This window comes from Diaporthe amygdali (assembly GCF_026229845.1).
Source record: "Diaporthe amygdali strain CAA958 chromosome Unknown NODE_67_length_57791_cov_81_407388, whole genome shotgun sequence".
In the NCBI taxonomy this organism is placed as follows: Eukaryota; Fungi; Ascomycota; class Sordariomycetes; order Diaporthales; family Diaporthaceae; genus Diaporthe; species Diaporthe amygdali.
Window position 1 is genome coordinate 12,158 of NW_026517087.1, and position 25,438 is coordinate 37,595.

At 48.4% G+C, this 25,438-nt stretch overlaps 8 protein-coding genes across 8 annotated transcripts; 1 reads left to right on the top strand and 7 right to left on the bottom strand.

The window, feature by feature from the left end:
* Positions 1–124: 124 nt before the first annotated feature.
* On the bottom strand, positions 125–1,544 carry J7T55_004199 (uncharacterized protein; the record flags this gene model as incomplete). Its single annotated transcript, XM_053136166.1, has 3 exons — positions 125–442; positions 1,080–1,117; positions 1,283–1,544. The coding sequence occupies 3 exons, from the start codon at positions 1,542–1,544 to the stop codon at positions 125–127; spliced, it is 618 nt and encodes a 205-aa protein (XP_052986221.1).
* Positions 1,545–2,835: 1,291 nt separating this feature from the next.
* J7T55_004200 (uncharacterized protein) lies at positions 2,836–4,703 on the bottom strand (the record flags this gene model as incomplete). Its single annotated transcript, XM_053136168.1, has 3 exons — positions 2,836–3,340; positions 3,868–4,380; positions 4,501–4,703. The coding sequence occupies 3 exons, from the start codon at positions 4,701–4,703 to the stop codon at positions 2,836–2,838; spliced, it is 1,221 nt and encodes a 406-aa protein (XP_052986222.1).
* Positions 4,704–6,992: 2,289 nt separating this feature from the next.
* On the bottom strand, positions 6,993–7,565 carry J7T55_004201 (uncharacterized protein; the record flags this gene model as incomplete). The annotated part of the gene is made up of 1 exon (XM_053136169.1): positions 6,993–7,565. One exon carries the CDS (start codon positions 7,563–7,565, stop codon positions 6,993–6,995), a length of 573 nt encoding a protein of 190 aa, XP_052986223.1.
* Positions 7,566–7,786: 221 nt separating this feature from the next.
* Positions 7,787–8,366, bottom strand: J7T55_004202 (uncharacterized protein; the record flags this gene model as incomplete). Its single annotated transcript, XM_053136170.1, has 2 exons — positions 7,787–8,021; positions 8,080–8,366. 2 exons carry the CDS (start codon positions 8,364–8,366, stop codon positions 7,787–7,789), a joined length of 522 nt encoding a protein of 173 aa, XP_052986224.1.
* Positions 8,367–9,104: 738 nt separating this feature from the next.
* On the bottom strand, positions 9,105–10,239 carry J7T55_004203 (uncharacterized protein; the record flags this gene model as incomplete). Its single annotated transcript, XM_053136171.1, has 4 exons — positions 9,105–9,215; positions 9,300–9,629; positions 9,912–9,921; positions 9,968–10,239. The coding sequence occupies 4 exons, from the start codon at positions 10,237–10,239 to the stop codon at positions 9,105–9,107; spliced, it is 723 nt and encodes a 240-aa protein (XP_052986225.1).
* Positions 10,240–19,486: 9,247 nt separating this feature from the next.
* J7T55_004205 (uncharacterized protein) lies at positions 19,487–20,619 on the bottom strand (the record flags this gene model as incomplete). The annotated part of the gene is made up of 2 exons (XM_053136172.1): positions 19,487–19,846; positions 19,996–20,619. 2 exons carry the CDS (start codon positions 20,617–20,619, stop codon positions 19,487–19,489), a joined length of 984 nt encoding a protein of 327 aa, XP_052986226.1.
* An 847-nt stretch (positions 20,620–21,466) lies between these two features.
* On the top strand, positions 21,467–22,603 carry J7T55_004206 (uncharacterized protein; the record flags this gene model as incomplete). Its single annotated transcript, XM_053136173.1, has 4 exons — positions 21,467–21,609; positions 21,850–21,957; positions 22,083–22,187; positions 22,237–22,603. 4 exons carry the CDS (start codon positions 21,467–21,469, stop codon positions 22,601–22,603), a joined length of 723 nt encoding a protein of 240 aa, XP_052986227.1.
* Positions 22,604–24,128: 1,525 nt separating this feature from the next.
* On the bottom strand, positions 24,129–24,626 carry J7T55_004207 (uncharacterized protein; the record flags this gene model as incomplete). Its single annotated transcript, XM_053136174.1, has 1 exon — positions 24,129–24,626. The coding sequence occupies one exon, from the start codon at positions 24,624–24,626 to the stop codon at positions 24,129–24,131; it is 498 nt and encodes a 165-aa protein (XP_052986228.1).
* Between the last annotated feature and the right edge of the window lie 812 nt (positions 24,627–25,438).

Here is a 25,438-nt window from a genome sequence, read left to right on the forward strand (position 1 = left end):
GCTGATAGTTCTTTTCGTCCCCCTCGGAAATGCAATCTGAACGTCGAGCTCCGAATTGGGAGAGTTGACCCTCATTAGGATATACTTTCCAAATGGTTTCCCTTCTCGGCATGCGCGCATGGTTTCAAACGGGCTCATCCCCCCGGAAGAGCAAGCATGCTTTATCATTTTTCAACTTCCTCAAAAGAGCCAACAGACCATCTCCCGATGGTATGCGACAGCGGACGATAGCATAGCAAGTCTCGGGGGACTGGTAAAATCTGGGGCTGTATAGAAGCTCCAAGTAGAAGAGAGAAGCTGTGAGATAGCTGCTCACAGTGCGGAGATAGCTGCTACTGTATGAGCCTCCCTCGTATTCGACCTCAAGATCGGCTTCACCATATCGACTTGCGTCTTTGAAATCCTTGGTTGCTAGATCCCTTCTTGGTATCTTATGGCCCAGCTGAAGTGTCCAAGGTTGTCGCGTTAAGTGTTCTGTTTCCAATACAATAGACGAATTGCTCCGATTTCGGATGTCTTGTAGACTCCAGTCCAGGTTGCGTCCAAAACTGAGTAGTCCTTTTCCTACATATTTTGGATCCCTCAATCGTGGCAAGTGATACTTACAGTCTTCCAGCCTCCAGCCCTCAAGGAAGATAGCGATAGCAAAAAACATACCTGAAATAATCAATAATGTTTCTGTTCGAAATGGGGCGAGACTCACCACGGCCAGAAGCTGTGACTATATCGAAATATGTGCGTAGAGATAGATGGGGTAGGCTCATGCTTTGCTCCATGTCTTTCAGAAACCGAAAAAGACCATCGGAATTTGATCCCCTGAGGTGGAGGACTCTCGAGCCTGCTGTTGGTGAGATGATCGCCAAAGGACGTTCATCGACTATAAGAGAGTTACAAGAAGGACACCGGTTGACACGGTATAGCCCCGGTTCTACGAGTATACCACACGTTGATACACAGGAATAGCAAAGCCGGTCGGTACAGCTAAGAGTGCAGGAGGGGTTGCGGAGGAAGCAGCAGGAGCAAGTATTGCTAAGAGAAGGTAGCGATGATCTCATGCTTGCGAGCCTCACCAGGTGTACCTGATGTATCGACTTGCGTGCTCTGAAAGCGTCACGCACTGTATTTTCGAAACTGAGCCGAATATCCTGTTCCAGCTTGGAAGATTTTACCTCAAGTAGTATTTTCTTTAGCTGAACTTCGAATAAAGAGACGAAGAGATCGGCGGGGGAAATGTCTGAACGTTATTAACATAGAGATATCTCTACGACTGGATATCACTCACATTGTGTTCCGTTAGGGAACGCATGGAAAGCGAAGATTGAGGACAGAAGAGGTGTAGGTGAAACCTGGTGATCCTTGCAGGACTGAATGAGATCCGTAATGTGACCCTCCCACATTTCAGGCAAGGGAGTCTTGTCTGCGTAGGCGATGGCAATATTGAAAGGCTCTGGTGAGGACCTTGCAAAATGAGTGAGGGCTTTGTGGTAAATATAGGGTGACTGGTATGCCTCCCGAGCATCTGTTTGCGCTAGACCATGAGCCATGCTCGAGAAAGTTTCCTCGGTGAAACGGTATTGCAAGTCACACTGTAAATGTCTATGGCCTATTTCCAGAATACTTCGAAGGCTGTATGCTTTTGTTGGGTCGCGAGCATTTATTTGAGAGAGGAGACCGGTAGAGATTTCGAACCAGACCAAGGTGTTGGTCACTCCATGATTTTTGTTGCCAAGTATAAGGTGAACATGGAGCCTTGGTGTTCCTGGCATAGCCATTGCCCTATATACCCATGATATCAAGAACTCTATGGTATGTTCGAAGCCGCCAAAGTCGTCTGTGAAGAGCAGTACTGCATGACTCAAAGGTGCTATTACCTCAAGGTAGATCCGATCAGAGATAGCGGATATAGTTGGTGGAGCGTTCTCGATTCGGTGGATATGGTAGTGGCCGGGACATGGCCCACCCATTAGTCGACTGATCTTGCTGTTTATATGCATTTCACAGTCAATGATCAAAGTCTTGTGAGTTCTGTGTTGCCTTAGACAGATCTTTCCAAGTTCTTCTTCGACTGGAGGTTTCAAATAACAGTTATCAAAATGCTGTCTTTTCACCTTTCCCCCAATCACCGTAATTACGCGTGGTGTCCGCCAGGTGCTGGTACGAAAAAGCTGATACGCAGAACGGAATTCCTGGAGAAACGGCCCGTCTAGGCCTGGTGCGCCTGAGCGAAGCTCAATCCAAACAGAAGGACTTTGCATGGTGAAGTGCTTGAGAATGCTGTTTTAGAAAGGTTGTGCATGGTGAACTTTCTGAGACTCAGGCCCAAGATGAGCATCATTAAACTGGCGTATAAAAGAGAAATTGGAGCAGTATGTACCAAAGGTCAAAAATAACTATTTATTTTTAGCATAGGGTTGGTGGTTTGTGTCGCGTATAGCCTAAGCGCCCATATTCTCAAGGATTTAAACCCTGCTGCTGTGAGATCTTGCCATTACCTTCCTTGGATAGAAGACAATATGTCAAGTTCTGCCTTTGAGCATTTGCTCGAGGCCATGAAGAACAGGAGGCTACTCAGTCTATTCATCGTTGTTGGCTATTCCTGAGACTAAACATCGATATCAGCTAAGCAGGCAACCTATAGCGACAGCCAGTAGCTAAATAGTGTTACTCAGATGTAATCAGCTTAGCTCGAGAGAACTTCTATTCAAAAAACCCATCTTACTGAACATTATACTGAATTGATGTTAGCTATCATGTTTCTATCTGATCAAGCTTCTTTCTTATTTCTACCTAATAATAACTTCATTCCTTTGGTGAGAATTGCTCACAGAATGATCCTCATCGCTTTCTCTTCTTCTTTATGGGATCACCTTGACAATGATCCTCATTAACCTTTTTCTTTCTGGTTCCAGAACCATCCTTTTTGATCCTCTTATGCTGATTGGTACGCTCTGAGGCATCTGAATTGTTTTCGTAAAGGACGTGCTTCTCTTTCATCTTACGCCGCCGATTACGGATGTCCTCTTTCGAGCTGCCCGCGACTGAATTGACTAATTGTTTGTTGAAGTATTTCCATCTCTCCAGTGGTTCTTTCTTCTCATCTTCCGGATCATAGAGGTTATTCTCGCGATATTTTTTCCATCTCTCTAATAGTTCCTTATCTCCATCTTTTGAATCAGAGACGTTATTTTGACGGGGCACTGGTGGCGCCTCATCCCGTGCTGGTGGTGCCTCATCCTCGCTGGTGATTCTAGCACGCTTTGAGATAATTTGAACACATGCGAGGAAATGCTTAGGGCCAATACACTCGACAAGTTCCTCTTCCAAGAAGGGCTTTATCGAACTGTCGTAGCGTTTCTTTGCTCGAATAGCCCATTCCCAAGCAAGTAGCATATAATGAATTTGTTTTCTGATTTCTTCTAAATGGGAAATATGGGTCTTTTCCAGCATTTTGAATGTTTTCTGCATGACTTCAGATTCGCTTGAATTTCGGAGCGGTTCAATCAGTGCATCTTCGTCGGGAGATAATTTAGAAGTATGAGGGGACTCTAGCCACTCATCACAAATTTCGAAGACAAGTAACTCACAATCATGATTAGAGAGATTCCATTGCGTGCAAATAGGAATATCTTGAGCCATTTTAGAAAGAATTGATATAGAATTCGGATCGAGATTGCTCAGATAGTTGGACAGTGTCTGCCTCTTCTCGCAAATGGTCTAATATAGTATGTAAATATGAGTTTTAAATAGCATGTTATATTTAGCAGAGAACCATGTATAGAAGATTGAAACAAGATGATCAAAAATAACATCAGTGCGAAGGTATCCGTTCAAGAGCACTCCAATAACCATTCAAGATCAAACGCGCACTCAAGCTGACCCAGCTTCCCAACCACTGACTCCCAGTCACCATCCCAGATATTCATGTTCATAAAAGTGAAGTCCATTCCCTGCAAGTGCTTCCGGAGGAAAGAGAAGAGCGAAGTCTCCGAAACTGTCATGTTATCGATGTGAAAAGACTTGAGATGTGGTAGGTGAAGGCAATCGAGCGGCACTGAGGTGAAGGGTGACGTGTCATCGATTCGAATCGTGAGGCTCTCGAGATTTTTGAAAGCAGAGAGGAAATCTGTTAGGTCGTATTTGCGCAGCGGGTCAACCTCTACAGATTGGATCTTTAGTTGCCGAATGTGATCAACGTTGTAGGCCGGGGCGAAGGCCTCAAAGTTCCCTTCTATGTCGAGTGAGATGATGCGAGGGAATTGATTGAGTGCAGGTAGAAGCCGTTTTGTTGCAAATCTGGTTCCTCTCTTGAAAGAAGGCCGTAACCAAATTCGGTTGACCAAAGCCAGATAACGAGGGCTGCTTGACGGCTGCCATGCTAGGCTATGAATGGGGGTGATGCGAACGGCTGACAGCTGGGGAAGGTGGCTTATGATAGAGGAAAAGCATAGGAAGTCTGAACAAAAAGTACGCTGCACTTCTGCAGATACGAAACTCGCGTACTTCAAAAATGCTCTGTCGCAGGCAGCCGAAGAAAAGACATCCAGCCATTGTTCTTTCCCCCCATGAAGTAACGGGTGTGTTGCCCATTCTGCTCTTGAACAGATTGGCCACTCAGCGTTGCGAATGGTGAGAGTCTTGGTAGACCTCCAGTCTCCTCGCTCAAGAACTCTGCATATTTCGTTGAGGGATTCTGCCGTGTTCATCACCGTTAGGTGCCGAGAAAGAATCGCAAAACAGGCGGCGGCGCAGGCTCTGCTTGTAAGCCGAAAGGAGTGAAGGTCCTTGACGGAATCCAATCCTGTGGCGACATGTCAGAATCTCTTGTGGCAGGCGGCGATCCATGTTTCCCGATGATGCCCGGTTGTTGGAAACACAATGGGGCTCACGGCGAACGGGTTCATACCTTGTCTTAGATCAACCTGGCTGGGGCTGAGTTTAAAATAGACTGTTAAAAACAGGATTCCATATTCCAAAATGCCAAATATAGTACAACTGGGCTACATAAAACTTTGACTTGAAAACAGTCTCAGCGTTGTGGGCGAGGCACATCCAAGTCTTCTAAAACCACCAATCACAATCGAACATCTAAAAATGGAAACCCATTGCCCGCGGTAAGTCTCAAGCGCTCAAATTCCCAGGGCTGTTCTGATTTCCGAAGCTGCTTTCAGCTGTTCTTTCCATACCTTGGCCAGTCTGCTGGCCAGCTGGCCGCAAGCCACCCGCCATGTTCTCAAGACCAGGGGATAACTTCAATCAAGCCGGGCCAAACAAAACAAAAAGAAACGGGAGCTGAATCGCTTCAGCAAGCGGCGCAGGACTCTATTCTTGAAGGCTGATGAGCTCCGTCGGGACTGTGACTCTGACTTGTACATTGTTGTCCGGAAGGAGAACCGGTACTACACATACTCGTCAACCAGCGTGCAAGTTGGTTCCTGGCCCCCAAGTGAGAGGCAAATAGTAAGTGACGCCTTTCCAACTTCACCTACGTCGTATCTCACCCTCGTACAGTCTGAAACATACCCCATACCTCAAAGATTTGATCCAGTCAAGATGGAGGAATTGAGGGCGCGTCAAAAGGCCAAGGCACCGGGGAAATTGGATAAATGCACACTATGAATTCAAGTAACGTCGCTCTTAGAAGCTAGATCTTTATCCTGTACGATGTAGCTCATGAACATCATTTTGTCTTCTATCTGCTTGCGTCCTGCTCATGAGAAGAACTTGGTCTTTTCCTCGTAGAACCCACGACTTGGGCCAAACTTTACCACATGACATAGCTTCTCACTACATTATATAGTGCTTATTAGCGTATCGACAAGACTGAGGGGTAGACAGTGTCGTGGCGTACCTGAGCAAGACTGATTTAGATTCGGCAGCGACTCGTTCCGAGACTTCACACTACTTTCAGATGGAATCATCCCCTTGGAAACACCCGGTTGTATCTTCATCTGGGACTCGGAGAGGGCGATGGTGTGAAAGCATATGCAATCTCTGCAGGGGATTCGAAGAAACTCGGGATGCCCGTGAAACCTCCATCTTGGATCGAAGGAGCCATGACTCAAAGGGCGGCAATCCGGTTGCATAACATCGTCTACCTTTTCGCTTCCAATCATGGTCACTTCAACTTTCCAAGGGCTTTTCTGAAAGATTTATGATCTTGGTGATGGAGATAGAACTAAGTGTAGATGCGAAGGCCCATGAGATGGAAGAAGAGAGGATCCTGGAACGAAAGAATGAGGGAAAAGGGAATTACAAACCCAGATGACGCCTACCGTCCATGCCACCGGAAGTCAGATCCGGGCTAAAATTGGCCGAAACAATCTGACCTGGAAGGGCCCAGCTCGGCCAGCCATGGGGAGCAGAACAGACTTCGAAGGCTGCCCCGTCGAGTGCTGAGACGAGGATAACTGTATTAACAGTGGATTGATAATAGTGTGTGGCATTAGAGCTGCTCACTTCTTTGGGAGTGTGCCCCGAGATTAAGGAATATGTGTTGGCTCATTCGAACCATCAGGTCCGAATTCATCTTAGTGGCTGATCACCTGACTCATATGATTACGACAGTGTTGGCTGTTGGTCACATATGATTACGACAGTGTTGGCTGTTGGTCACATTTCAATGTGATGAGATGGGATGTCGTCTTGTGCGGCTAATTAAAGTTTTGGCTAACTTAGCGCACCGTTCTGTCGGGAACACCCGCGCAAGCTAGCCGCTCATCGCTGCTTCATTAGGCTAGCTTCTGTGCGGCGCAGTCCAATGCCAAGGCTAAGCGACTTAGCAGACCAACTAGAGTGCGCACGGTGCTCTACTTGTAAGGCTCCTGTTGTTGATCTAGCTATATTTGGCATGGCGTTGCGACAGTGACGCACACAGTGTTTGGTCAAATTGCCCTGCGGCGTAGGCACTCCCATCCGTTAGAGTGAGGGCAGGGATACGAATCCCCCCAAGCGATGTCACCCTAATGGGATCGACGAACAGGTTGTAGTGCGACCTAAAACTCAATGCTATATTCACTCAAGCTATCTGTGTTCTCTCCATCGATCTCAGTGTCGATGTTCACATTGGTAACAAGGTTTGTGTCCCGACTAGTGTTTGCCAAGTCTGCCTCTGCATATATCCGTATTTCGTCACAGTGCGGTTCAGAAGTGGAGGTATCCATGATCCGGGATTGTGCCTCTGTGAATTCTTGATATTGTTCAAAGGCCTCACTAATGGTAGTAGCAATGTCTGCGACCCTCTGACGAGTGCGGGATGCCATGCGACACAGTCTGCGGTTGTCCTCCTGAAGCTTCGCAATCAGGTGCTCTTTTGCAGCGCTCGTACTTTCAAGGAGCTTTAGCTCTCTGCTGAGGTCCTCATTCTCCCGTCTTAGCTTCTGCAAGGGGTCTTCAGTGTCATCCCGATTGGTGGAGTCCAAGCGCGCATCTCTCCTCCGTGACTTGGACTGGGAAGGATTGTAAACGCTTGGCGACAGCCGTACCGGCTGGGGTGGTTGGGCATTCTTTACCAGGATCTTCCTTGCGGAGAGGGGCAGAGGGGGGAGTGGTTTATCTGCTTTCTGCATTCTATCAATCGATTGGGCTTAGAGTTTGGGGGTTCTGATGTTCGCATGGAATCTGGACCCTGAAAAGCACAACAGCATTTGACAGATGAGTGTGTTGAAGCAACATGTAGGGAGGTAACGTGGTGCATTTATCTCATGATCTAGTCCCAAACTCGGTCACTCTGCCAGATCGTTTATTTTCTAAAATCAGTCTCTCATTTTACAGATCCTAAAACCCGGTCCTACCCGTGCTGCGCATCCCCAGCCTCATCCTCCGGGCTGGGCAGCAAGTCAGTCACTATGGAACTGACGAGACTACCAATGGCGCTCTTAACATCACGGATACTGTTCTGCACCTTTGTGCTTTCGTGTTCCTGAGCCTTCAAACACTTTTCTCCTACCAAAACCAAATAGCTCACTTTCTCATCGAGTTTCGCAAGCTTCTCAGCAATTTCATCAAGCTGGAAAGAGGAATCCCTGAAACCGTGAGGTTAGTGATGATTCATATCAAACTTCGGACTCGACAGCCACGTACCTGGCTGGTCCATCAGTACCCAGCTGATTCATTGTCTGTAAAAAGCTCTGGTCCTTTTCCTGCCGCAGTGCTGTTTCTCCCGTCTCGGGCTCTAATTCTTGCCTTGGAGTACTGACTAAATCAGAGAACATCGTTTGCAACGGATCATCAGACAAGTGAGAGTGCTGAGGTGCATGTTCCGATGTGGAATATTCCTCGGGTATTTGATCAAACATCGGAAAATCCATCATTTGGTCTGGAAGTCCAAAATAAGCAGCCCAGTCTTGGGGTAGTTGATTGTTACTCATGATTGAGTCGGAGTTTGGTGTGTTTGTCCTTGCGAAGCTTGATAGGATGGACTGTTTCCGACTGTGTTGTGCAATTCCAAGGTTCTTTATACATGAAGACCAGGTGAGCACCAGCTGCTTGGGCGGGTGTCAATCCTGTGGGCCCAGTGTAAGCCAGATGGTTTCTATATTTAAACTTCTCCGTGTCCCAGCCCCCACCTCAATTTTTGGTGACGGTACTCGTTTTCCAAAATTTATTTCTCGAATTTAAACCAACAGCCTCCTTTTCTATTTAAATACAATCAGGACAAAGCCAGAGAAACATTTTACTGTGGCCTCATCGTGAAAGCTTTGCAGCCAAGATGAAGAATTCAAAGATTTTCCTCGCAAATTTATCTATATTTCCGTTCTTGACAGCCGCTCAGTTGCCTCCCCCATTCATTTGTCTTTCCCAGCCTCCACTTGACCTAGAAGCTGGTGTTTCCACGGTATCGGCGGAGTAGGTTGGCCCTGAACTAAGAGCTGTGTCAGATTGGCTTACTCCTTACAGTTTCGAGAATGTATCCAACCATCCATGCCAGGCCACAGTAGCATTCTCCGACCTAGACTTCCTACCAATCGTGTACAAGTTCAACACAATCCCCTGCGGCGGCGTCGAAGTGGCTAGCTTTCCTGTGCCAAAGGCCGTACCTAATGGAGATGCTTTGATCACTTGGTGGGCCAGTCCAAACTGGAGACCGCTCTTCCCTGACTTAGACGCTAATTCGAAACCAGGCAATGTCCCGGGATGCCACCAATCTGCAACCGCGCGGTTGTCTCTGGTGGTCTTGGAGATCCTTCACTAGCCTTGCAGGTAAATGGGACTGTCGGCTGTGCCTCTCAGGTTGTCACAACAAGTACCGCATTAGTAACTGTGACTGGATCATCTACAACCCTTGTCCAACCGTCGACAACCTTAATCACTGTCAGAAGTACTGCTTTTCCCATGCAAGATACAGCCATATCCTGGTTCTCCACCTCCACGATGTCCAATAGTGGCATCGCAAATTCCAGCACGCAATTGCCGTCTTCTGCTGTGCCGTCAAGTATGTCGTCTAGTAGCACCAACACTGTGATAATCGAGCCAACTGCGAGTGCTTCACCGCCTTCAGAGACCAACAACAAGGCTTCAGGGTCATCCTTTTTCAACTCCAATGCGGCTACGAATAATCCCATGTCCCTGATGCCCTCCGTGGCTGCTTCCGTCGTGACCAGCGCTACAGTGATACAAACCAGGAGCAGCTTCTGTTCACGATTCTCGATTTAGAAACATGATCTCGGTGCGAATTTGTTGGTCCAGAATGTTGGTTGTCACGTGGCGCATGCTTTTTAGCGATGGTTGCTGGAGGGCCTTGATACCTAGACAGAAGTTATATATATTTGTAGATGATCAATCCCATTTTTCCTCTCCGGATCCCTTCATATAGAAGAGTCCCAGACCATTTCTCTTCGAATTCAAGTCTAATATCTCTGCCCATCATGATGTCTTCCCACAGTCAACCCACAGTTCGGCCGCGTCTGACTTACCCTCCTCAGCCTGTTTGCAACAGTCAGCCAACTTCTTCGCCTCAGACTTCCCTCACTCAGCCGCCTCTGGTCCTCCAGCCGGTACCTCGTCCTCATCCGGCACCCCATCCTCCGCTGGCACCCCATCCTCAGCCGGCAACCCATCCTCACCAAGCAACCCATCCTCAGCCGGCACCCCATCCTCAGCCGGCACCCCATCTTCAGCCTTCACCTCACTTCCAGTCGTCACCTCATTCTCGGCCGACATCTCGCCCCCATCTAGCGTTTCAACACCCTCAGATTCCTTATCCCCAGTCCGTTGCATTCTCAAACGTCCGACCTTGTCCATACGGGTGTCTCACAAACGAAGATACCATTCAAAACAAGATTCTGATTGTGTCTAAAATCCTGGGAGAAGTTGAACGCATTTCCGGGTCACTGGGCGAGGTTCGTTCCATCTGCCAGATGATGGCAGCTCAGATCCAGGTAAGCAAGCTATGATGTTCTCGTAAAATCTATACTCAATACTAACGTCTGGATAGCAAGCAAGATACCAGACTCACTGGAGTCAAAGATCTTCTACACCCAGTCAACAGACCAATACCCACGATCCTAATCCCACAAGGGTACATAGTCCAGTCACGCCACCGGCAATGAACGTTAGCACACCACAGGGATGTCGCAGTAATGAGAAAGGAAACTAGGAGGGAATTGGATTCACTACATGTGTACTTTTAGTCTGATGCACTGTCATTACAGAGATTTTCTTTAAATAAAATATTGTCGCGCGAGATATAGAGCCATTGGATCTTGATTAAAAATAACCTATTAAAATTGACCATAATAGAGACAGTTACATGTCTATCAATGAGCCTACAGTCTGTATACAACCTAATCAACTGACACAATGTATTGATCATTGCACTCCTCTCCATTATTACACTCGCATTCAGGTTAGCTAGAATATAGACTCAAAACTAGAAACGTAAGACATACCTCCCCATGACGATAGGAGGACACATAAAGTGCCAGTCCGATTAAATAATACATAGCTGAATCTGTTGCTTGGTATTGTAGCATTGCGAAGCAAGTGGCAATCGGAAGAGTGATAAATCGCGCTTTGAAGCCTATGTTGACAGCCTTGCCAACAATCTGGTCAACTGGCAGTTCTATAGTAATAATGGCGAGGCTTAGCAAAAGATTAACCGTCTGCAGTATAGGCACAGGATGGACAATTATATCAAGCCGCTTTGTAGCAAAGTCGAAAAATACTTTTGGATTGAAGAAACCAAGAACTGCAGCAGCCAATTGACCTAAGAAATAATTAGTAAGTATCTACAATAATTTCAAAGGGATCCTATACATCCAGCTGCACTTAATGTGATAAGTCGTGCAAGTCTAGCTTTTTGCAATCTAGCCATTGGTATAATCAGGCATGAAGTTTACCTCTGGTTGACCATTCAAACTTTTCCCAAACAATATTTGTTATAGACTGTCAATTGAAATTTAAAATTTAAAATTCAAAGTTCAGAATTCAAAATTTAAAATTTGAAATTTGAAATTTAAACTTTATATCTTGATACTAGATTCTATACCTTAGTATTGTCTATACTATCTTTTATTAATAACATTTAAACCCTAAATGCATATAAATATACAATACTCACTATGAGAACTAATACTCATCTTTAACGATCAATAATAAGTCTGAGACCATGGATTCCAATACTCATGATGGCGATATAGTTATGCTCTCACCAGAAAAACTTACATACGAGCACATTGACACCAGGAATGCCCAAGACTCCTCCGAAGTCCAGATGACAGGTTGGACACCCAAAATAGCTGTGCAAACCATAGTAAGGCCTGATGCGAAGCTGGACTTTGCGACCCATATCTTCGACATCTATAAGTTTTGGGCCCAATTAAATTGTGATACCACGTTGCCAAAGAACATAGCCTGCACGGATCCCGCTGTTATGAGAGCATTTCAGGCAGTGGATCGAGTTATCGAGGGCAACGAACACCGTTTAGCCAGACTGGGACATGCCCGTCTAATACGCCTCTTGACAACACTAGAGGGTATTATAGCATCCGATCGGAGACATGGCAGAATTCAAACTAGTGTTGGTTATAGGAATGCTAGTGTTGCACTCGATCTATATATCATGGCCCGGGGAGAGCAGCAGGATTGCGCACGCGGTAAGCTCCATAAACGAACACGTACAGCGAAACGGTGGTTCCATCTGGGAGGAAACTCACCATTGTTGCTATTCGCTCATACAGATGCGGCCGAAAGTATCATGTGAGTACCATTCTAGCCTTTCTATCACTTATAGTAACTAGTCTGCGACTAAGAGGAAACTCTTCGGTAACGAATCGAAACCTTATGGAGCTCGCAAATGAGACATTATGCGTCTACCCTTCTGAGCTGGTGCAAGCCGTTACATTTCTAGCTCACACTACCGAACTTGTGGTGAAGTCCAGTAGCAGATTTGATTTCAACCATCCTTTTACAGATATTCTTGCCCTGCAGCACTTGTTAGAGTCATGAAGTCAGCATCTTTCCTAAATCCAATCACGATGGTTGCCTCCTGGCGTGACTTGACCTCTCTTTGGATTTGCTGTTGTAGCCCACATGTGGCAGACAGGAGCCTTCCTTTGGTGACTGCCTGCGATGACCTCTCCATTATTGACACTTGTGTGCTTTGTTTCGTGTCCTCTTTTTGTGAATCCCTTTTGTGGTTCCCTTTTGTTAGTGGTTTCATTTTCTGGCCTCCTGCGGTGTTCGCCCTTTTATTGGTGCTTGTGTGGCCTTGTGTGGCGGCCTCATTCTGTGGGCCCCTTTCGTGATCCCATTTCGTGATATCCTTTGGTGGTTGCTTTGGTGGCTTTCTTTGGTGGCTTTCTTTGGTGGCTTTCTCTGGTGGCTTTCTTTGGTGGTTTCCTTGGTGTCCTCACCCTTGCTCAATCTGCCTTGCTGACCTCCTTTTCTAACCCTCACTGGCCTACATGATGCTCGGGGGGACATATGATTTAACTACTATCTTAAAATTATGACATTCATGATGTGTTCAAATTCATGGATACAAAAGTTAGTGCATACGTCACGATAGCACAGCAGAACATTGTCAGTGCTTGTCCTGGCAGATATTCTATTCATGTAATACTCACGAGCTGACACGATCAAAATCCTGATCAACGCCCATCCTCACACTGTTCAATGGTTCGTGTTTATGCCGCCCTTGGGACAGGATTGTTACCTCTTCACCGTCGTAAATGTCCTTTCGGGCAACAACAGCAAGTCTGAACCGGCCCGATACCCTCTTTTCCACCAGTTGTGCAACAGCATGCGCCTCGCAAGCGTGGTGCAGAAGCTTGAACTTATTGCTCTCGTCACGACAATCAACCTGGCACTTCTGGGTATCAAACACCCAGTCATCATCCAAGGTTCCGGAGGGTATCAGCTTCCCTCTGAGAAATCCAAGGAGCTCGGTGGTTTGGTAGACAACCGCGTTAGGCTCTTCTGAGATGGCCTGTAGATAGAGTCCCTTCTCCGGGGACTCCATAATTCGAAGCCTTGCCTCTGATGTCTTAGAATCATAGCAGTTGCAAGATTGCGATAAGCAGTAGCATTGCGTTTCTGCGGGTGGTATTATCCATGGGTCTGGCCAGTCTGGGAATTCTGCTGTATCAAAACTGTCCTCGAGCAGTACTGGTACTGGCTTAATGTATAACAGGATCTCGTTCTCTGGGAGTTCGTAAAGAGGCTTGCTTAACTTGGTAGTCTCCCAGGTGAAGTAAATATCACTACCACCCAGAGACTGCTGAAAAGCCTTTCCTGCCATACAAAGAGCTGTCGTATAATTGTTGTTGAGGAGGCGATGAAAGGTTTCAAGTTGATGAGGATCTATACAGTGGTACTTTGTTGCTGAAATTTGCCACGGGCTTTCCTTACCTGACGGAAGGAAACATAGTATGCCGTCGAATGGTCCACATATGCTTCGCCACTTCATCCCTAGTCGCAGATAGCTGTCGTATTGGGCTTCACTTAGTCCTGTGGCTCGTATCTCCTTTTTGACCTCTGAACTAACTCGACGTTTACCACCCCTTTTCTTCTGAATGTCAGCAGCTAAAAGATACTCGTTGAGATGTTGCAGAGTCTTGAAGCTGTCTCTGACCTTGGTCAGAGTAGCAAGGCGCTGTGCTGCCCCCCCTTGTGCTGTCGTGAAGAGTTTGTGAAGCTGCGGGTTCCGTTTCGTGGTGACCAAGTTGCAGAATTGCTTTAGGGCATGACGACTGCGCACCATCATTGACAGTTGTTCCCCACTTATAAGATCAGGGCTGCCCAGCCTGTTGAAACTGGGGGCACTGCTATGCGGGTTTTCTTCTGAAAGACGGCCGTCTGTTATTGGTGACAAACGCTGTCTTGACCGTTTGGATAATTCTTGATATGATGCTACCCTTTTGAGTCCAGAGCGAGTAGGGCTCGGCGCTTGTGCAGATTGGAGAGAGTGCTGCTCACGCAAGGATCTGTTGAATGAAGCGATAGACGACGTGTGTGTGGAAGGGATATCTGGTGTCAGACTTGAGGCAGGCGAGCTTGAGGCGGAAGAAGGCGGTGGAGATAAAGATGAGGTAGCGATGCTGGGGGAGTTTCCTGGTTGTGGGATATCTTCGCAGTCATGCTCTTCTAGCGTGATTTCTTCCCGGTCCCCGTCCCGTTGCGACCGTGTCTCGAGGGCAGAACCATCATTCTGGGCCTCGTTCCCGGCCTCATCGTCATTGATAGTTGAATCATCCTCGGCTGCATCAGATGAGGTCTCCGATCCCGGATTCGTAGAGACTGCATCATCCACAGTGTCTTCAAGATGGTTGTCCTGCCCAAGAACGCTGTCGGTCGGCTCCAATTCGTCCGGCTGAGCCACCGCCTGAGCGGTAGTGCGGTATTCCTTGTGCCGTCTCCTCTCTGGACGACCCCGCCGTGCTCCTTTAAGGCTCACTTGTCTCTCGAGCTGCTGAATGGCAGGGTGCTGGAGTTCGTAAAGCCCACAATCTGAACAAACAAGGCTTGGTGATAGGGTAGGATCCTCTGGAAGCGCAAAATTGATTGCGATAGCAAAGCAAGCCGTTAAGTTCAACACTGCGTGATATTGGCCTGGTGTAGTAATAACCATGTCTCCAGGACCAGCAAGGACAAGGTCGAATTGGATATCCATCTCTTTAAGCTTCTGAGGGGAAATAAGGAGACTCAAGTGGCGTACCCACTGGCCACAGCGAGGCTCCTTAGCTGCAGAAGGATGGAGACTTTCAATAAAGCCCTCAAACTTTGCATTTGAAGATATATCAATAAGAATCCAGAGTTTAAAGCCAGCGATTGTGATATTACAGGAGCGTATAGCTCCATCCTCGTAGTGGAAAGCCGTCCCTGAGTCTTTCTCGCCAGCATGCCAGTAAGGTGTAGTCACGCCTGTAATTTCTCCAAGTTCAAGTAGTTTCCCAGGGCTGAGCAGAGGATTAAAATCCAGAGCAAGGGGGGGGCCTACGTAGTAGGCGATAGGTTTCTTGGGGGGTGAAGCAATGATGTTCTCAAACGACTCCTCGTATTTTTGCGGAGGTCGCGGAGGATCCGAGAAATCTGGAAAGTGGAAGGGCCTTTTTTCTAGATCTGGCACGGAAAGCCTCAGCTCCGAGACCCCATTTTGCGAGGTGGACAAGTGCTGCACAAAGAGCGTGGCAGATGTGTCTGGGTCTGGGTCTGCAAGTCTTTTTGAGATACGTGCCAGATCGAAAGACTCGAGGTCCGAGATGTGAATCTTGCCGGCGAAGTTGATGCCATACCGGCCAAGATTCTTCACTAGGTCAAAACCCATATCCACTATGCTGAACACAGGATCGGCGTTCCTCAATCCAGCCTCGTTTTGGCAGTTGACGTCGCCCGCAACCAACGATGCGTCGTTCGTGGCTGTTCCATAGTCCTGTCTCGTAACCTCCCGGCCTCCCCCGGTGGACGATTGCAAAAGATGGAAATCTTCCTTCAGCTGAACGAAGCTCTTGGAAAGTTTATCAAGTTGACCGATAATCGCGCTTGTGATCAAGTCCGGAGTGGGTGGTTGAGATTTTCGAGATGTTGGCTGAAAGAGCCCGAGAACATGCTTTACCAGTCGCTGTAGCGAATCCAGTCTCTTTTCAAAGTCCATGATTGTCTCGTAATCCAGCGCCGATACAGACGAGTGGTCTAGCTCTGAAGCGACTGACTAGATCACGTCCGTTGAAAGATGTTACGTCGAGCAGAATGACTAGGTATGATGGGACTGGAAAGCCGTATCGTGTCTGCGAGAAGGCGCCAGGGAAGAGATTTGCAGCGTCCATGATCGGAGTTAGACGCGGGCATGTTGGTTATAAGGGCGAGAAGCATGGGACTCATGAAGGGACGTTGGTCAAGCCCAGCGTTGCATCCAGCCACTCACGCGGCCGTGTGAGCATGTAAGTGCGGCCGAGGTTTGCGCGCGCGCCAGGCAACAACTGCAGGCACAGCCGACCCTTTCCTTCTGCCAGGTTTGTGCTAATTGGCGGGGCGAGGTACCTTGGAGTGATTTGAGCTGTTGGTACAGGGGTGCCCAGATGTGGGAGCAACAGGAACCGATAAGGAGAGCCGAGGCTGCGCACGGAGCACTTTGGTAACTGATGCATCAGTTAGCTTAGTCAGCCACTGATGGGCTTGCTGTCCTGGCTTTGGGACATACAAACGTTTAAGGGCATTGTAAGCTGCATTAGAATAAACGACTTTGAATTTCTCAGTGCTCAGTACTTCTAAGTATCCACATGAAATAATGCTCTGCGGATCAACAATCGACTTGGGACAGTTGGCGACAGCAGATTTTCAGGCGGGGACAGCAGCGCTCAATCCGTCTCTCGCCAAACGTTTCCAAGCGGGCCGGGCAGGAGACATGATCGTGTTGCAACAGCACTGAGTCCTGCCTGCAGGCGCCGCAGGACCAAGTCACATCACCTTAGCAGGACCAACCCATAGCAAGTTCAAAGTTACTACACTTCTTCAACCCCTTTTTATTCACGTGACAACGCCGCAGCTCTTCTGCGATCCTCTACTACTTTTGCGCATTCTTCTATCGGAGCGCCGCCCACGTGCACCCATTCCCGCTTTGACTTCTCCAGATCTTGACATCGATCAAGCAGTATTTTGTCCGGGTTCCGCAAAAACTTCCACCAGTCTTGGTATGGAGAAGGGGGTGTGATCAAATAATCCCAGTCTGTCTTTTTGTGCGGCTTACGGCATCGGGCTGAGGCTCATCAGTAGTGCGGAACTTGAAGGCAGAATTTGTACTCACAGCAAGCCTTATCTTTCCTTTCAATTTCATCAAAATACATTGTTTTGCACTTCCCATGGATGGTGTAGTCGTGACACCAGCCTTCAACGTCACGACTGGGATGCCCGCATTTCCACTTATTCTAATGAGTGTGAGCACTGTTCCAATGATCTACTCTGGGTGGCGCACCTTATTCACTTTGCACATTGCGGCAAATTTCGTGGAAAATACAATTTTTGAAGGCAATGACATGTCCTGTCATGACACCAAGAGCGACCCGCATCGACCAAGGGCGACCCGAATGGCCCATGGCAGCCGGGCAACGGTTTCATTATATGGGACAGTCTCTACGGTGTGGCTGAACGTATTGCAGACAACCTGCCATGGATAAATCGATCTATTTTCGAGACGGTACCCATAATTGTGTTAGTGTATACTCGACAGGAAAGGATCATTCGTCGAAGGTAGGGATCGTCTGCGACCTCACTGCCCGACCAGCAACTTGGTATATTCTGGTTGGATCATCCAGAGAGAGCTGGTTATCTGTGGCACAATTTGCGGGCGCCAATACCTCTTTGCTTCTGCATCCCTACGTACCTGGTAAGCGTGATGCATGTCACTGGCTCGAGACGTCGAAAACCCGTGATGGGATGGAGTGAAATTCAGTTTCCCGGTGTGGGGCGTGCCTCACATCTCGTCTGCAGTCCTGTCTAGCCGGATCACAGAGCACTCTTGCAGATCCCCGCTTACGCCAGACCACCGGCTCTCCCACCACAGTGTGTATCATCTCGATTGCACACCCCTAGCTATCGATCAAGGATACACCCTGAAGTACGGAGTGAGTTTCTTGATAGTACACCGGTCTTCATCCACAATCGGCTCACATCATCAAGCTCAAGCAACAATGACTCCACCTGGCAGCCGGGTCCGAGGGATGCTGCTCCCGGACGTTTGCGACTAACCAGATCTATCCCAGCGCATTATTTCCGCCAGACCCTTGTCTCTTCCCCAGCTGCAGGGGGGCTTGAATGAATTTAGAGGCCTTGCTTACTCGCCAGCGTCCCAGTTCTTGACTGTTCAGGTCCCAACTACGCAATTACTTGTGCATCGAAAGACTCTAGTCATGTCAGAATCTATCACCATGACACCTAGACCAACAAATGCCTGGTGGCAATCTCTTGGATGCAAAATTTGTTTTGATAACGGTCGACCCTTTGTCGTCGATGATGGCGTGTCACTCCAAAGACACTACATCACAGCTCATACGACTATTCCAGCTCCATCTTGTCCTCGACAAGACTGTATATGGGCACCACCTGCTGCTCGTGTTGAACAGCATCGAATTCGACATGGTTTCTACGATGCCGGGCTCTTGCCGCCAGCATCTAGATGCGATGATTGCAGATTGATGATCGATGATGCCACCCATTTCGAAAGTGGCCCGCATCACTTGACTCGATTTTTAAGGCAATGCATCCTTCATAGGCCTCACTCGACTCAAAGATCTGAAATCACCCCAGAAGGGGTTACACAGACTCCACGGATAAGAGCAGGCTTGGACGACGCGCATCAGCAGGTACCGATATATGAGTCAAATGCCCAACAACTCAGCCAATCGAACTCCCGGATCAAGTATTCGAGAATCGGCCCAGAAGACCGAGACAGTATGGCGGGCGTCAAGCGAAAGAGAGCTGGCCAGGCCGAACCATCACGCCCCAAGCTCCCCAAGCTGGCGCCCAGTAACTCAACTCCCATGCCACAATCGAAGATGCCCACGGAACCGTAGCCGAGTAGAACTGGGTTTTCCGTGTCCGAATTATGCGAATATCCATCTGCCCAACGGTCGAACACACAATCTGGGGCGGGGCCAGCGCTGCTACCAGAAAAGGCAATTACAGGTCGCTGGGTAGGTCGGGTAGACTCCGCTCCTTCTGGCAAGTGAGGGAAATCTCTTGACTCGCAAGAATGGGCTAGGTGTGGACTCTTGTTGGATGGAACGGCTTTGTAATCGTGTTTCTTGTAACGGCAATGAACATCGAAGACTGCCCGTACTCTTTAGTGCCCTTCAAGTATCTGTAATAATTTAGTTTAAGAAGATAGAAACTCCCATGCATCGAGCACTCTGTCCATAAATTATGATTACCCAACGCGACATACTGCAAAAAGCCGTTCTGATAAGAAGACCAGAAGAGGAAACAAATGGCAACTGCGAAAGCCATACATCCAAGGAGCATATAAATCCATCCTCTCACCACACAGGGATCATTTTTACAACGGCACACAGCTGATTATCTTCTCTTCGAACTTAGTGACATCCAGCTCGTCACAGTCTTCGAAGACCTTGAACTGCGGAAGCCAACGCTCCAAGCTCATCCTATCAAGACCGCCAAATGGGACTGCCTCTAGTGTAGCGCCATCAAAAAAGAGAGAACTGAGCGTTTCGAGGTTTCCCTGGGCTGAGTTAAAGGCATGCAGCAAATTTGGTCGCGCTCTATCGCAAGCGGATTCGAATACAGCTTGTAGGAGCGATAGCTCTTGCATGTCCGCCTCTGTGCTTTGTAACTGCCATCTTGTCAAACAGATCTTTTCCAAGAGCGAGAGCCACGCGATATCATCCCACTCTGTGAACTCTAAGTCGCAAGCAGTATCCAAGTCATTAAGTGTATGTAGGATTATAAACAAGCAGTTCTGAAAAAACTGCCGCATAACATCTTTCTTGGAGGACTAATTGCTATTAGATTCTTCTCTCAGGTTTCTGGTTGCACAAGTGCACGTACCCTCACGCTGCGTAAAAAGACCGCCCATTTGATTGCAACCAAGAAGCCGCGGTTGTTGGTGTAATTGGGGCTGGAAAGGTAGTATTGGTCAAGGCCTCGTCCGTGATCTGCCGAGGAAATCGCGCGTACGGCGTTCACGATGAATCGACCTCTGGCCCTTGTTGTACCTTCGGGGGTTCCATAGACCTTGATCTCTCTCTGTTTTGGCTGCGACACGTCATAATGAATGGATTTTCGGAGCTCTTCTGACTCGATCTCGTCGTACACAGGCTCACCAGAGCCCGCAGACTCGATGTCATCAAACTTGAGCTTTCCAAACTCAACGAACACAACATTGACAGACACGAAATTGATGGGCTGGATGGGCTCGGCAGATTCGGCGTGAACGAACTCGAAGTCCTCGGACTCGAAGGATTCGGCGGGCTCGACGGACTCGGAGTGGACGAACTCGAAGTCCTCGGACTCGAAGGATTCGGCGGGCTCGACGGACTCGGAGTGGACGGACTCGAAATCATCAGACTCGAGTTCGAATGCGCAACCGATATGGTGGAGGTATTGGGCGCAAGAGTCGCACATAACAACATCGTAATACTTATCATCCGAAGTCTTCCCAACGATGTGCATTGAGAGGATTTTCTCAAAAGAGGGCAGCAGAGGTTGGAGCTGAAGTACAAGGACAAAATAGTGCCTCCATGTCTCATCGTCCGACGGCCTCGTGAGAAGCTCGTCAGGAATTTTTTCAGCTTTCTAGTGAAGATAATCAGGGAACCACTCCCGCCGCGGGTGAAGATTGTACTACCTGTTCAATCACAATCTCTTGAAAGATTCCACCGTGGCACGTTTCTTCATGGCCATTGCCCTTGGCCTGTCGAGGTGACACAGAGGCAGAAACTGTCGTAATTAACATTGGGGGCTTTGCTAGCGGGGGTATGAAAACCCGATGGAAAGGCGACAACTAAAAGTGCAAGTAAGGCAAGTAAGGCAACCAGATCTAGCTTCACAGGGAGATCGAGTATTGGGGGGGAAAGGCAGAAAGGCAACCAGATGTGGCTGCAGGAACGACATATTTCATTCCAAGACTAAGTTGTAAGACAGACCCCCCCCTCAGGCGTGCTCTTCCTTTATACATCCAGCCCCGCCCCTGATAGCTTCTGCATGGGAAAACCTTAGTGTGAGTGGGTCGCCGATTGTGATTCCGGGCTGCATCATCTTGACCGGCATGCTCCCTGAGACTAATTTCGCACAGTCACGAAACGCGGGGGTGGCAATACGAGTTACCCACTTTTATTTCGTGACTTTTGAAAGCCACAAATCAGGACCTTTCCCCGCTTTTACTTGGTAAATTCTAACACGACGAATGAAGGGCTGCCCTTCAGACTCGCAAACGACCAAACATCAAGCGACCCATGAGCGACCCATGGAGCAATGACCAAATCTTGCGCTGCAAGAGCCCAATGCACTCGCCCACTCCATGTCTTTTGCCACGCAAGCATTTCCTGCCGCGTGCGGCGAGCCAAGCTCTGCTACCAACATCCGGCCTGTGAACGGGTCTGTGGGCGGCACGTCAGCCGGAGACGACTCAGATCGCAAGCTGCGCACTCTCTCGCGCATTCTGTCCAAGAAAATAAAGACCGGGCAGGAAAAAAGGGAAAAACGTGAAGGGAAGCAGGAATGTATCGATCCGAATAACTATACCCATGCAATCTATCAGTGCATACAGCAAACAACGGACAAGAGCTTTGACGTCTACTTAGATCGAGTGGAGCATGCACTCGCGGCAGAGTCTCGAGAGTCGCAAATCAAGAGAAGATCCTGGACCTCATGGTTTATCCTCTCTTGCTTACAACTTATCAGAGACAAACGGCGCGGAGGCCGCAAGCGCCTGGCAGCCAGGGGGGCGAAGCTGGCCAACTTGATTGTCAATCGCCTCCTTGTTTCTGAGGGTGCGGCCGCGATGGGGGTGTACGATGCGCTTGCAGGTAGTAGATATGCATTCCTTCCTAAAGACACAGCTAATAGGTTCCAGAGCAATGTTACAAACTGCGTCAGGCATCTGAGTGCTCCGCTGAAGATGTTGAACGTCTTAGTGCCCTGGTATCTGAGGACCTGCGTGGCGAGATCCATATACCTCTTGACTACTGCTGGCTCCCCTTGCCTGGAGTTTTGCTGAGCGGTCTATTTACCAAAGTCCCGTAAGTGTGTACTACCTTGTTCAGAAAATCAGAGGCTGAGATAGCAGAGGTATCACACCATCTGTGAAGACATTGGAATTCCCAACCTCGCTCCTCTGCAGTTCACACCCTTCCTCTCAACAGGATTTGTAGCGGTAGGGTTCGAGATGTCCGAGATAAGGAAAGCATGGGATGTGTCTGTCTCCAAACACTTGGAATTGCAGGCGATTCGTGGGCGATACAACTTTGGTGATGGCGCGGCCGCCGGCTTCTCCGGTAGGCAGGGCAATCCTCATAGCCAGACGTTCTTTTGCAAAGCCTGCACAGTACGTCCGGCATCCGGTCGAGGTCACAGTGGCCGGCATGTGGGTGGCAACGTCACCGCCATGGTGATTGACCTCGATGATACAGTGGAATCAGGCACGAAGTACCCATGATCTGTCATTCTGGCGCGATCTCCTCCTTTTGCCTTGTACTGTGCAAAGTTGCGAGCAAACAAAGATCGTGAGGATTTGCATCACCTTCCTCGCGAGACCTCAGCCTTTCTCCCCCTTCAAGGATGATGATATCCCCCACTTGACATCTGAAAGTTGACTGAACAAATTGGTTTTCGGCAATGGGTCTATCAATTATGCCTTCAGAAGGTGGTTCTTCTCGGGGCATGTCCCCTTCCGATTCAACTTGCCTATGCTTTGGCCGATGTAAGACTATAAAAAACGAAATCCGTCCTATCTTTGCTGATACGCCGCCTTCTCGAATCCATATTATCTGTGGCCCAGCAAATCTTTGTTCAAGCTTAATATTTAAGTCCTTCTCATCGGCCAATTTATGTATTATAGCTTGCTTTTATTTTGTTAGTATTGGTTCATTTCGTATTTCTTTCTCCATTTTTAGGTAAACAAACTATGTTTTCATTATTGTGATATAGATCGTCGAGTTCTTGTGCGCAACCGGGCAGGAGAGGAATAGGTAACCTCATCAAATTTGACCCGGCGGGAACATTTCCCATGTCTTCGCAGTAACAAGAAACTTGGTCGGCCAATGTCTGGATCTCACTAAGAATCCTCTGAAGGTCCGCATTCTGATGGGCGTCTGTAGATTTGATGATCAACATAGAAATATCTGACCGTGCAGCTCTTTTTTCACTTTTACAATGTAGTCAGAATCATCGATGAAGCGGACGTGTGAGGTGGTTGTGGTTGGTAGCGTGGGTTCCCGGCCCTGAGCCTGCTTGTCTGCGGGGTCGAGCCACGTGTCTACCGCCGTGGTCCACCGCCTTAGGTTTCCGGCGGTGGGCTGGACGGGGCGAGCCCCTAACCCTGGATTGACCCTGCTTACCATCCTACATCTACCATTCTTTCACTCAGCCTCCAGCAGTCTTGGCCTATGTCACTCTTGATGAACATGACGCGCAGTTTTATTATGCAGGGCTTTTGTGTTAGTGTCTCCTTGTTCTGTTAACACAATCACCGCTAAGTCGATGGACAAAAGACTATTGTATGAAGCCTGGGCAAACAAAATGCAGGAAGTGGATCAGTCTCATACCTTTGAAAAAATGTGGCAGGCCAAAAGTGGGTATGTGTGTAAGAGAAGAGTCAAGAAAGGGAAAACGACATGCTCACACACTCCATGAAGGTTGGCCTCATCATCATTACTTAATGCCTTGGTAGCAGGGTGTCCAGTTGGTATCATAAAGATGAGAGAAACCTGATCAGTATTATAAGGAGCAAAACTTTGAACCTGGCACCAGCCTCTTTCTACTTATATTCACCGTGGACACTTGCTCGCTAATTGCATTGATAAAGCCTTGCTATATAAGAAAGTAATGAACGTGGTATATTTCTCGCAGTCTCGTGTGGAGAAATTAATCATCCCACCTTCGCTTAAACAAATCCTTATAGCGTTCATAGCATTGGGTGCAGGGACCTGGTAAAACTTTCTTAGTGAGAGCACCTATGAGCGTTAGGCCGTGTAGTGGAGCGACTGGGACTTACACATCCATTCTGGTAACTGGGCACGGTCTTGGTCTTTCTGACCCTTTGCCCCCGTCTCTTCGATGACACATGTAGCCACATGCTCGGGCGTGGAGGCTTCACCATAAACCTGCGCCACAGTAGTAGCTTGTGGTGCCGTTGAAGGTTGCTCGTTCGAGGTGTTTTCTAGTCGCCGCGATTGTCCAGTGATCGGAGACGATGAGATAGGAGGATCTGTAATCTTCACGCACTGATTTGCAACCCCAAATGCTTCTCTCACGTTTATATCAAAAAGCTGCAGAGCGGATTCATCGAGCTTCAGTCCTTCGGACGCCAGCCATGTACAAAGAGGCTGGTGAAGGCTGTTGGATAAGTCCGAAAGAGAGGTGCGCGGGAGACACATCGCACACAGTAAAGCTGAATCAGCCCCGGCACCATTGATGATAAGGCGGATCAGCGCTTGTGCTCTGTTGCCTCTGACTTGCATTTGTCGTGAGAGATCTTTTGTTGATTCCCAACCCTGGGAACCTTCCCTGAGCAGCTTGACAGCTGCTACAACCCTGCGCTGTTGGTCTTGATCAAGTTGACGAGATTTGATAAGTTCATTCCTCTGCGCTGTGATTGTCTCTCTTATATGATCCAAATTAGGCATGTAGAATGAATAGATGATCAAACGTATAGATGGGTGAATGAATAGATGGATAGGCAGGCGCATAGGTAAGTAAGTGGGTAGATGGCCAGACAGGTAATGGGTGGATAAACTGGACTGACGGGAGTATATATAGATAGGTATGAAGGCGTATATCGTTGCAGAAGGCCACCCCGCGGGGGATGACGACCAAAGAGACAGGTTATGGCTGGTTGGGAGCTGTGGCATGAGGCAACGTCGAGTGAACGATAAGAGGTGCTCAGCTCACGCAGATGGAATATATCCCGGTAATCACTCGTGTTAAAGCCCGGCGCTTAGATCGGGTGATTGAGCCCGGTGTGATTCATCTGCTTGTGGGTGGGTGTGGACGAATACTGAATCCAGCCCCCTCGACCGTTGGTGTCTTATCCCATTTCATCATACGAGACGCCGTCCAGGGGCGGAAGTCCTCTATGGAACTGCGGCGCCAGGTCGCAGCTACTGACTCATTTCACTGGAGAGCTAATCAATCCCAGTCCTTGTGGATTCATGGACGCCATGCGGCCATGCGGTCACCAACGCGCGCATGAGAGACGAGCCAGCCCGCGGCGATGATACGAGACATCAGTACGTATGGTCACATTTGAATGCAGCCCTCTTATGACAAGGCT